Source organism: Plecotus auritus (genome assembly GCF_963455305.1).
Source record: "Plecotus auritus genome assembly, chromosome: 6".
NCBI classification, from domain to species: Eukaryota; Metazoa; Chordata; class Mammalia; order Chiroptera; family Vespertilionidae; genus Plecotus; species Plecotus auritus.
Window position 1 is genome coordinate 41168875 of NC_137773.1, and position 12319 is coordinate 41181193.

The 12319-nt window shown below is 40.4% G+C and overlaps 1 protein-coding gene across 6 annotated transcripts in view; it reads left to right on the forward strand.

Annotated features, from left to right (window-relative positions):
- The window catches only part of BLTP1 (bridge-like lipid transfer protein family member 1), a 181890-nt gene that overhangs the window by 130052 nt on the left and 39519 nt on the right, over positions 1–12319 (forward strand). For all 6 annotated transcript variants that reach the window (XM_080671792.1, XM_080671790.1, XM_080671794.1 and 3 more), the window contains exons 60-63: positions 4812–4871; positions 6037–6263; positions 7384–7514; positions 11244–11367. In XM_080671792.1, coding sequence (XP_080527918.1) covers positions 4812–4871; positions 6037–6263; positions 7384–7514; positions 11244–11367 — 542 coding nt within the window. The remainder of the gene's footprint in view (positions 1–4811; positions 4872–6036; positions 6264–7383; positions 7515–11243; positions 11368–12319) is intronic.

Below are 12319 nucleotides of genomic sequence, written 5' to 3' on the forward strand. Positions count from 1 at the left end.
AGTGGTATTACTAGGTCAAATGGGAGTTCCATTTTTAACTTTTTGAGGAAACTCCATACTGTCTTCCACAATGGCTGCACCAGTTTGCATTCCTACCAGCATGCAGGAGGGTTCCTTTTTCTCCACATCCTCGCCAACACTTGTCGTTTGTAGATTTGTTGATGATAGCCATTCTGACAGGTGTGAGGTGGTACCTCATTGTTTTGATTTGCATCTCTTGGATGATTAGTGACTTTGAGCATGTTTTCATATGTCTCTGGGCTTTCTGTATGTCCTCTTTCGAAAAGTGTCTATATTTAGATCCTTTGCCCATTTTTTGATTGTACCATTTATCTTCCTTTTGTTAAGTTGTATGAGTTATCTGTAAATATTGGAGATTAAACCCTTATTGGAAATAGCATTGGCAAATATGTTCTTCCATGCAGTGGGCTTTCTTGTTGTTCTTTTGATGGTTTCTTTTGCTGTGCAGAAGCTTTTTATTTTCATGTAGTCCCATTTGTTTATTTTCTCCTTAGTCTCCATTGCCCCAGGGGCTGTGTCTGTAAAGATACTGCTATGACATACATCTGCTATTTTGCTGCCTATGGAGTGTTGTAGGATTTTTATGGTTTCCCATCTTACATGTAAGTCCTTTAGTCATTTTGAGTTTATTTTTGTGTATGGTGTAAGTTGGTGATCTAGTTTCATTTTTTTGCATGTATCTGACCAAATTTCCCAGCACCATTTATTGAAGAGACTGTTTTGACTCCATTGTATGCTCTTGCCTCCTTTGTCAAATATTAATTGAGCATAATGGCTTGGGTCAGCTTCTGGGTTCTCTGTTCTGTTCCACTGGTCTATGTCTGTTCTTGTGCCAGTACCAGGCAGTTTTGAGAATGGTGGCTTGGTAATATGGCTTGATATCTGGTATTGTGATCCCTCCAACTTTGTTCTTCTTTCTCAGGATATCTGTGGCTATTCGGGGTCCTTTTTTATTTTTTTTAAATATATTTTATTGATTTTTCACAGAGAGAAAGGGAGAAGGATAGAGAGTTAGAAACATCGATGAGAGAGAAACATCGATTAGCTGCCTCCTGCACACCTCCTACTGGGGATGTGCCCGCAACCAAGGTACATGCCCTTGACCAGAATCGAACCTGGGACCCTTCAGTCCACAGGCCAACGCTCTATCCACTGAGCCAAACCAGTTAGGGCTGGGGTCTTTTTTTATTCCAGATGAATTTTTGGAGAGTGTGTTTTAAATCTTTGAAATACACCATTGGTATTTTAATGGGGAGTGCATTGAATCTGTAGATTGCTTTAGTTAGTATGGACAGTTTAATGATGTTGATTCTGCCAATCCATAAACATGGTATGTTCTTCCATTTGTTTATGTCTTCCTCTATCTCTTATTTCAATGTCCTGTAGTTTTGCAAGTACAGGTCTTTTACGTCCTTAGTTAAGTTTATTCCCAGGTATCTTAATTTTTTTGGTGCAATGGTAAATGGGATTGTTTTTTTCGCTTCTCTTTCTGTGAGCTCATTATTAGTGTATAAAAAGACCATAGATTTCTGGGTGTTAATTTTGTATCCCTGCTACATTGCCAAATTGATTTATTAGGTCTAGAAGTTTTTTGATGGAGTCTTTGGGGTTTTCTATGTATAGTATCATGTCACCTGCGAATAAGAACAGTTTTACTTCTTTTTTTCCAATTTGGATGCCTTTTATTTCTTCTTCTTGTCTGATTGCTATGGCTAGTACTTCCAGTACTATATCGAACAGGAGTGGTGAAAGTGGGCATCCCTGACTTGTTCCCGTTCTTAGGGTAAATGAGTTTAGCTTTTGTCCATTAAGTATGATGTTGACTGTAGGTTTGTCATATAAGGCTTTTATTATGTTGAAGTATGATCCCTTTATTCCCACTTTGCTGAGAGTTTTTATCAAGAAAGGGTGCTGGATTTTGTCAAATGCTTTTTCTGCATTGATTGATATGATTATGTGATTTTTGTCTCTCAGTTTATGTGATGTATCACATTTATTGATTTGTGGATACTGTACCATCCTTGCATCCCCATAATAAATCCCACTTGGTCATGATGTATGATCTTTCTAATGTAATGCTGAATCCGATTTGCTAGAATTTTGTTGAGGATTTTAGCATCTATGTTCATCAAGGATATTGGCCTGTAATTCTCTTTTTTTGTGGTGTCTTTATCTGGTTTTGGGATTAGGGTAATGCTGGCTTCATAGAAAGAGCTTGGAAGTGTGCCTTCCTCTTGAATTTTTTGGAATAGTCTGAGGAGGATATTTTTTAGTTCTTTTTTGAATGCTTGGTAGAACTCCCCTGTAAAGCTGTCTGGACCAGGGCTTTTGTTTGCTGGAAGATTTTTGATCGCTGCTTCAATTTTTTTCGGTATTTATTGGCCTGTTCAGGTTTTTTTATTCTTCTTGATTGAGTTTTGGGAGCTTCTATTTTTCTAAGATTATGTCCATTTCATCTAGGTTTTCTGTTTCGTTGGAATAGAGTTGTTCATAGTATTTTTTCATAATCGTTTGTGAAACGATTGTTACACAATCGTGGGAATGGTTGTTACTTCGCCACTTTCATTTCTGATTTTGTTTATTTGGGTCCTCTCTCTTTGCTTCTTTGGTGAGCCTGGCTAGAGGTTCATTAATATTGTTTATCCTTTCAAAGAACCAACTCTTGGTTTTGTTGATCTTATGTATTGTTCTTTTGGTCTCTATGTCATTTCTCTCTGCTCTGATCTTTATTATTTCCTTCCTTCTGCTTATGTTGGGTTTTTCTTGTTGCTCTCTTTCTAACTCTTTGAGTTGTAGGGTTAGATAATTTATTACCATTGTTTCTTGTTTTTTGAGATAGGCCTGCAGAGCTATGAACTTCCCTCTCAAGACTGCTTTCATTGTGTCCCATAGATTTTGGATTGTTGTGTTTTCATTGTCGTTTGTTGCCATGATGCTTTTTATTTCTTCTTTGATCTCTTTGGTAACCCAATCATTGTTTAGAAATATGCTATTTAGCCTCCAGGTGTTTGATTTTTGTTTTTATTGTAGTTGATTTCTAGTTTTATGCCATTGTGAACTGAGAAGATGCTTGATATTATTTCTGTCTTGTTATATTTGAAGAGACTTTGCCTGTGCACCAATATGTGGTCTGTCTTTGAAAATGATCCCTGTGCAGTTGAGAAGAATGTATATTCTGTGGCTTTGGGGTGGAATGTTCTGAAGATGTCAATTCCACCTGATCTAGTGAGTCATTTAGGATTGATGTTTCTTTGCTGATTTTTTTGTTTAGAGGATTTGACCATTGGTGTTAATGGGGTATTAAAGACCCCTACTATGACTGTATTACTGTCAATCTCTCCCTTGATATCCTCCAGAAGTTTTTTTTTATGTATTTGGGTGCTCCTGTATTGGGTGCATATATGTTTACCAGAGCTATATCGTCTTGTTTAATTGCTCCCTTTAGTATTATGAAGTGGCCTTCCTTATCTCTTGTTATGGCCTTCACTTTGAGGTCTAATTTGTCAGATATAAGTATTGTTACCCCAGCTTTTTTTTCATTTTCATTCACCTGAAAAATCTTTTTCCATTCCTTCACCATTAGTCTGTGTGAGTCCTTTGTTTTAAGGTGGGTTTCCTGTAGACAACAGATATATGGGTCATGTTTTCTTATCCACTCAGCTACCCTATGTCTTTTTTTTTTTTTTTTTTTTTTTTTTACTTACTAGTTTTTGCTTTCACCTGACCTCTTATGTTAGTCAAATTTTAAAGGGTTTCCTTTTAATTCTGGCATTCTTAGATTTGAAAGGGTAATCTAGGTTTCTTTTGCTCTGAATTATGACCTTGACTATAAAGGTGCATTGGGTGATCTGTTACCCTGAAACAAGATCTAATTATTTCTTGTTTTATCATTATGTGTGAGGCACAGGTACCATATGGTTGAAAAATGTAATTTACATTTTAAAGTCCTTGGTGCTATCTTAAAAATGAAAACTACCTAATAAAAATTGTCACTTAACAAATAGATCCTTTCTCCCCAAGTAAGTTGTAGTTTTCCTACAACTCAGATTTGGGTAACATTTGACTGCCAGTTTAAGATACAGAGTGAATCGCAAAAGGACATTTCATTTAAAATGGATATATATACTGTTAGGTTTAGATTGAAATTTGGTTTCCATTAAGGCTTACTGAAAAATGATTTTGATTCTGTCTTTAGACTTTACTTTGTTTAAAAGTTGTTTCAAGGATAGTATGTCCCTTAATGTTTAAAATTATTGATTTAGTTAATCTCTTTTTTGAAGCTGACATTATCAATTAATGCTAAGTGGTAGTAACTGTTTCAGAGTTCAAGTCAGATATGTTCCGGGGTAGGTCTATTACCTTATGAGTTTGACATCATAAGGAAAAGACAAAGCTGATAAGTCATGTCTGTGACCTAAAGTGGCAGTTCTTAGTTGTCATTTTTTAAACCATTTGCATTCTTAAAGTGCCATTCACTCCTGATGGCACAGATTGTCATAGCACCCAGAAACCAGAGCTTCAGAGTCAGCCAGGTGTTGTCACTCAGATAAGGAAATCACACACAACTGCAGCTGAATTCTTAAAATTATAGAATAAAATACTTTGAGATATGATGTAGATACTACACGTCTTTTGAGGCAGCCTTTTCATTCTACAGATTAGAAACGGAAACCTTGAGAAGCTGGTGATTCTGTTCATATGTAGGTGATGCTCTTTGGGTGAAAAATTGCAATGTGATATTTTATCAAAAACATAATTTCTTTGCTCATTTTGGTGTGCTCTTTGTGCAGGTGTGGTTCCTGATGGCACCTATGAGGTGTGTTCCCGGACTACAGGACAGGCAGCTGCTGGTAGGTTCACATTTGGAATTACTTTTACTACATGTGTCAGGGAGAATACTGCCTTATCTATATGTGCTTTCAGGCTTTATATTACTAGTGAGAGTATCTTTTAACTAAACTTACTCTGGTCAAGGGGACACTTTGGAGAAAGAGGGAGCAGAAAACCCTGGGAAACCAGATAGGAGGTAATTACAGAAGGAATTAGCTGTCTTAACTAAGATGATAGCCTATGTAAATTTTTATTATTTTGCTTGGTATAAATTAGAGTAAGCTAAAGGGAGATACCTGTTGAAGGGCTCTTAACTGTTGAGAGGGTGGGAGCTGTTGATGTCAGTAGATTTCTTTCCCTCCTTACTGTTCCTCTTGTCCTCCCCAAACCTAGCCTCAGTGCTCATCCTGAGTAATTGTCCTAGAGAGCAGCAAGGCGATGGACCCCACTGACAGAGGACTGACAGGTCAGGACATTCTAGAGTAACGTTAGAAGGAAAAGTGATGACTGAGGTTAACATACATGTGGAGAGAAAGGTCACACTAAAGTCTTTGTTAGGGCTGTTGTTTGTAAGTGTCAACAAGCCACTCAAGCTAACTTAACCCAAAGGGGGACCAATAGCAGGATATTTGCAGACCACAGTTAAACTTGGGACTGGCTGTCTGGGTGAAGAGAAGGAGCCAGATCAGTTGAGGGACGCTGGGAACAAGATCCATGTCAGCAGGACTCCAGCTCTCATCTTCATCACGTCTTCTCCACGGGTGCTTTGTTTTCTCACTGAGGACCCTTCTGACATGGCGGGAAGCAAGGCTGCCAGCAGCTCAGGAGCCGTGGCCCTCATCAACAGGGAAGGACCGATCTCACTAATCTGGGGGAGGGTTCTGATTTTTCCAACACTGCCCCTCACCCAGTCTAATAATCTAATTAATACTAGCTAGTGAGGGAGGGCCATGCCAGTTCTTACTGTAGCGTGTGAAGGGACTGGAGTGAGGGGGAATCCACAGTCCACAGGAGCGGGTGCTGCACCGAGGAGACATGTGCACACTGGATGGTTGGGGACTCAGTGCCATGGGCCATGTTCTGACGGACATTAGTGTTCCATAGGCCATCATCCACTTTATTCCTGAAATATTTAAGTAGCTACACTCAAGACTGCCCAGAAATGTCACTTCTGTATTCCCACAGAGAGCAGTAGTGCCGGAACCTGGACACTGAATGTGCTGTGGAAAATGTGTGGCATTGATGTGCATATGGACCCAAACATTGGCAAAAGGCTGAATGCTCTGGGCAACACTCTGACCACACTGACTGGGGAGGAGGTCATAGACGACATGGCTGATCTGAACTCCATGAACATCGGTGACCTGTCAGACGAGGACGAAGTGGACACGATGTCTCCCACTGTCCACACTGTACGTACACTCACTGCGGGACGTTTCCCAACTGGCTCTTACCATGAGATGGGCTCTTACTAACTCAGTGTTACTTATTATATTGTGATTTCTAATTGTGCAGGAAGGAAGGGACTGGTGGTTCCTGTGTCTACATTTCATAACATTGTTTTTAATGTCATAATAATGTCTTTTAATTGATTCCTTGTTCCTTAATAATGTCTGTCAACCAACTTGTGCCTTAACCGACAGGTGACATACTAACATTGAAAGTGCAGCGGATCCGTAGGGACAGAATGTAAATCAGTGGTTTCTTCAAGCTGGGAGCCTCAGGGGGCTCCTGGGGGGACTGGGAGAGACTGCTGATGGTTACAAGGTTCAGTATGGGGGGTAGTGAAAATACTCTGATAGATTGTGGTGATGAGCATAACTTTGTAAATATACTAAACACCATTGAATTGTACAATTGAAATGGGTGTATTTTATGCATGTAAATTATAGCTAAAAAATGAATCTCAAAAGCAAAGTATATACATGCACACAAAATATATACAATTAAAAATATGTATTTCCATCTCTACTGTACATTTTATAGTATCAAATCATTTGATAGTTAAAAAGAAAGTCTCTGCTTTTATTCTTGTATTGATTAACATATTTTTAAACTATCTTTTAACCATTGTATCATGAAATACTTTTGTTCTTGGAAAGACATTTCTTTAAAAAATTGATGTTACTGTTTATTGTTTAGAGTTCAGATGGAAGTTCAGTAAGTGGAGATGGCCACAAGCTCACCTTTGGGCAGCGACTTGTAAACCACCTGCTAGGCCTGACGCCCCCACACCAGCGCTATTCTGTTCCTGCAGAGTATTTGTGTGAGCCAGAGCTGGGGGGCTCCCCACAGTCAGGCCAGGCCCATTTGAAAGTGTGCAGAGCTCACTCATGGGGAAATGTAGGTGGTAACTAAATAGATTTCTGTGAAAACAAAGGGATATCAATCATTGGAGAATTCCAATCATCATACTTAATGTAGATGCCTTTGATTTTTGCATGCTTCTTTGATTTGTGTCATTTTTGTGATAGTGTAGATTTGCTGTGTGACCACAGGGTGGTACTAACATTTGTGCTTTGATTTTTTCAGGAAGCTGTAGAATATCGAAGACAAGGAGCATCTTGTAGCCAGCCAGGAGATCTGAGAGGCAGAAAAATGATGAAGCGAATAGTGGATATCAGAGAGCTGAATGAACAAGCCAAAGTCATAGACGATCTTAAGTATGTACCATGCTTTTTCACTTAATACAGTCCTCCCTAATGATAGAATCATCAAATTTTAAATGTTGGGAGAGATTGTGTGGACCAGTACAACTCTTTTAGTTTATAAATGAGATGAGCAAGGCCAGGGAAGTGTGGCAGTTTGCCTGAGATCCTGTATCCATTAGTGATCAAGTTAGGCCTGAAATCCTTGCCTGGTGCTCGTCACGGGTCCTCATTTCTGAGCAGCTTAAGACTGACCTCATATGACACATATATATCTCTACATGTACATGTACACTTACACGTATCTTCACATGCCTATATAAATATATGCATTAGTATTTCAGAAATTCACATTTTTGAAAGGGGAAACAAATTGAGCATTTGACATGTTATCTCAGTTTAATCTCCACTGCATTTCTTTTTTTAAATAAATCTTTATTCAGATTATTACAATTGTTTCTCCTTTTTCCCCCCATAGCTCCCCTCCACCCGGCTCCCACCCCACCTTCTGCCCTTACCTCCCCCCCACTGTCCTCATCCATGGGTGTATGATTTTTGTCCAGTCTCTTCCTGAACCCCCCATACCCCTTTCCCCCTGAGAATTATCAGTCCACTCCCTTTCTATGCCCCTGATTCTATTATATTCACCAGATTATTCTGTTCCTCAGGTTTTTAATTCACTTGATTTTTAGGTTCACTTGTTGATAGATATGTATTTGTTGTTCATAATTTTTCTCTTTACTTTTTTCTTCTTCTTCTTCTTTAAGAATACCTTTCAGCATTTCATATAATACTGGTTTGGTGGTGATGAACTCCTTTAGCTTTTTCTTATCTGTGAAGCTCTTTATCTGCCCTTCAATTCTGAATGATAGCTTTGCTGGGTAGAGTAATCTTGGTTGTAGGTTCTTGCTATTCATCACTTTGAATATTTCTTGCCACTCCCGTCTGGCCTGCATAGTTTCTGTTGAGAAATCACCTGACAGTCGTATGGGTGCTCCCTTGTAGGTAACTAACTGTTTTTCTCTTGCTGCTTTTAATATTCTCTCTTTGTCTTTTGCTCTTGGCATTTTAATTATGATGTGTCTTGGTGTGGTCCTCGTTTGGATTCCTTTTGTTTGGGGTTCTGTGCGCTTCCTGGACTTGTAAGTCTATTTCTTTCACCAGGTGGGGGAAGTTTTTGGTCATTATTTCTTCAAATAGGTTTTCAGTATCTTGCTCTCTCTCTTCTTCTGTCACTCCCATAATTCTGATGTTGGTAGGCTTGAAGTTGTCCCAGAGTCTTCTTACACTATCTTCAACTTTTTGGATACTTTTTTCTTTTTGCTTTTTTGGTTGAGTGTTTTTTGCTTCTTTGTATTTCAATTCTTTGACTTGATTCTTGTGTTCCTCTAGTCTGTTGTTGGGTCTCTATATAATATTTTTAATTTCAGTCAGTGTATGTTTAATTTCTAGTTGGTCCTTTTTCATATCTTCGAGGGTCTCGTTATATTTATCGGCCTTTTCTAGGATATTCTTGAAAAGCCTTATAACCGTGGTTTTGAACTCTATATCCAGTCATTTGTTTTCCTCCATTTCTTTTGTTTGTGATCTGTTTCTTTGACACCGCATTTTCACTGCTTCCCTGAGTTGGTAAGGTAGATTTGTGTGCTAGGTTTCCTATATGGCCCAGTGGGTCGGCCTCCCCAGTTAACCTGAGGTGGACACTCTTGGTGCACCCCTTTGTGGACTGTGTGTACAGCCTTGTTGTAGTTAAGTCTTGATTGTTGTTGGTATCACTGGGAGGAATTGACCTCCAGGCCAGTTGGCTGTAAGGATCAACTGTGTCTATGCTGGGAGAAGTTTGGTGCTGGAGACAGCCTTATAGGATTAGACTTGCCAAATTGCAATAGCCTCTGTGCCCAGCTTTGATGGGGTGGAGTCTCAGGGCGGAGCAGTCTTAGCTTTCAGTCAGCCTTGCCCTTGCGTGCGAGCGCGCCTGCAGACCGCTGCCTTCCCCGGCTCCCGAGTCTCTGCCCGAGAGTCCAGATTCCCCCCACAAGAGCGTGGGTCCCCAGGGGCTCGCCTGGAACTGGGGTTCAGTGCAGTCAGAACTGGGGCTCAGTGCAGTCAGGAGCTTCTGACTCCCTTCCACTAGGGAAAGCCTGTGGCAACCTCCGCAACCTTTGTGCGCACTGGCATGGACGCGCCTCTAGACCTCTGCCTTCCCCGGCTCCCGAGTCTCTGCCCGAGAGTCCAGATTCCACCCCGTAAGAGCGCGGGTCCCCAGGGGCTCACCTGGAACTGGGGTTCAGTGCAGTCAGAATTGGGGTTCCGTGCAGTCAGGAGCTTCGGACTCCCTTCTGCTAGGGAAAGCCTATGGCAACCTCCGCAGCCTTTGTGCACACTGGTGCACGCGCCTCCAGAACCCTGCCTGCCGGGGCTCCCCCGGGTCTCCCCAGTGTCTCCGAGTCTCCGGGTGCCTTTCTCTCTACCTGACAGTCCAGACTCCCCCTGTATGAGCCTGGGTCCACGGGGTTTCGCCCGGAACTGGGGTTCAGTGCAGTCAGAACTGGGGTTCAGTGCGGTCGGGGCCTTCCTTCCCCCTTCTGCCAGAGAAAGTCAGCCAGGCTCTCAGCCACCCTTCCTCTCTGCGCGCACAAAGACCCTTTGCCATACCTCCAATTCTGTGTGAGCTTTTCTCTTTCCTTCTAGTTGTAGAATTTTCACTCAGCCAGCTTTCCTGTGGTTCTGGATGGTGTCCGTTCTGTCTTTTAGTTGTAGTTTTGAAATTGTTTTGCGAGGCAGCAGTTTAGGTGCTTACCTATGCCGCCATCTTAGTTTCTCTTCCACTGCATTTCTTGAGGTTAGATGGCATTATCTAAACTTTCTAGTTGAGAAAGCAGGCTAGGGGGAGATAAGAATTAGAATTTGAACTTGTGTGGTCTGAACTCAAAAGTGCATGCTCGTTTTGCCTGCCTACACTAGTGTTTCTCTAGGACTGAGGTGGGTGTGGGGTAAGTCAAGAGTAGGGAGTACATGTAGTAATTTATTTTCTGTAGCTGTGGCCTGCTGGATGGTACTAATACTTCCTCTATAAGACTTTTCTTCTTGGAAAACTTTGAAATTTTTGTTTTCCCAGCGGTGATATTCATGCCTCATCTTTTCTAACCTTTGTACACCCGTAGCTGTGTTGTTGTTTTTTGCATTGAAATTTTTGTTTTCCCAGCGGTGATATTCATGCCTCATCTTTTCTAACCTTTGTACACCCGTAGCTGTGTTGTTGTTTTTTGCACAAAAATATATGCATTTTTGTACAGTGAAAGGTATTACCTAAGAACTTGTATGCCAGTTAGTTATAATACAGTGATTCACATTTTCCTGTTGACTCACATTATAGTTTGAGTTTTGTTCTCAGGGGGAAAATGACTTGAAGCAAATACATACTTCCTCCCCTAAAATCTTACTTGAGGCTTAAATTATAGGTAGAATTTTACATACAGGTATTCTTCTGCAGAGTGGATCCACAGCTTTCATAAGATGGTCAAAGAGACTCTCGATACAGAAATGAGTAAGACCATTTCCTAACACATTGGATGAACTTTGTTATAGTTTGCCTGGTATGAGTATTAACTTCATGGGGGATTTTGGCATGTTCATACATAATCTTTGATATGCTGATAAGTGAAAGAATGAAAAAGGAGCACGTGAAAATCATCTTACTCTGTAACTTCTTTACATTCATTGCCATATTTGTTTTGCATCCAGAAAATTAGGTGCAAGTGAAGGAACCATAAACCAAGAAATTCAACGTTACCAACAATTAGAATCTGTTGCTGTGAATGACATTCGAAGAGATGTTCGTAAAAAGTTACGGAGGTCCAGTATGCGAGTGAGTCAGAATTTACCAAGAATTTTATTAAAGTAGACATTTTCTTTTTAATTTAGGAAACTTCCTGATGAGACTTGTTTTTCTCTTTCTTCCTCCATTGCTGGTTTGTACACCTCCCAATTACTCAGGCACTGTTTATAGCGCTTTATGTTTAACAACCCATTAAATCCTTACAACCACCCTATGAGGAGCTTGTAGCATTTTCCCCATTTTAAAGATGAGGAAACTGAGATAGAGAGAGGTCAAGTAATTGATCAAGGTTATACACCAGCAATCCCCATGGAGCAAGAATCAAACCCAACAGTGGGACTCTGCAGTCTGTACCCTTAGTCACCATATTCTGTCTGCCTTTCATGAAGTAAACTTCCTCTTTAGTCTCCACTTCAAATGTGAAGTCTTTGAGATGGCCATTCTATCCCATCTCATTCCCCACAGCTGACTTTATCATTTGCTTGTATAGTTGCCCTTATTAGAGTTTGAGTTGCTTAAAGAACAAGTTATTTATCTTTGAATCCACTACTAACATTTTTCTGGGATTTAGTTCAATTGTTGAATAATAGAAACAAATATATAGTTAGGCTGTACACATATAATAGGAAATAATTCTAAAACTTATTCAAATGGAGGTAGGTTGCTTTGGGTCAAGTTGGTCTGGTTAATGGAAAATTTACTTTTTTAAAAAAAGATAAATGGGGCCCTGGCTGGTTTGGCTCAGTGGATGGAGCATCGGCCTGAGGACTGAAGGGTCCCAGGTTCGATTCCGGTCAAGGGCATGTACCTTGGTTGTGGGCACATCCCCAGTGGGAGGTGTGCAGGAGGCGGCTGATGGATGTTTCTCTCCCATCGATGTTTCTGACTGTCTGTCCCTCTTCCTTCCTCTCTGTGAAAAATCAATAAAATATATTAAAAAAAAAAGACAAAGATTTAAAAAAAAAAAAGATAAATGGGTTCT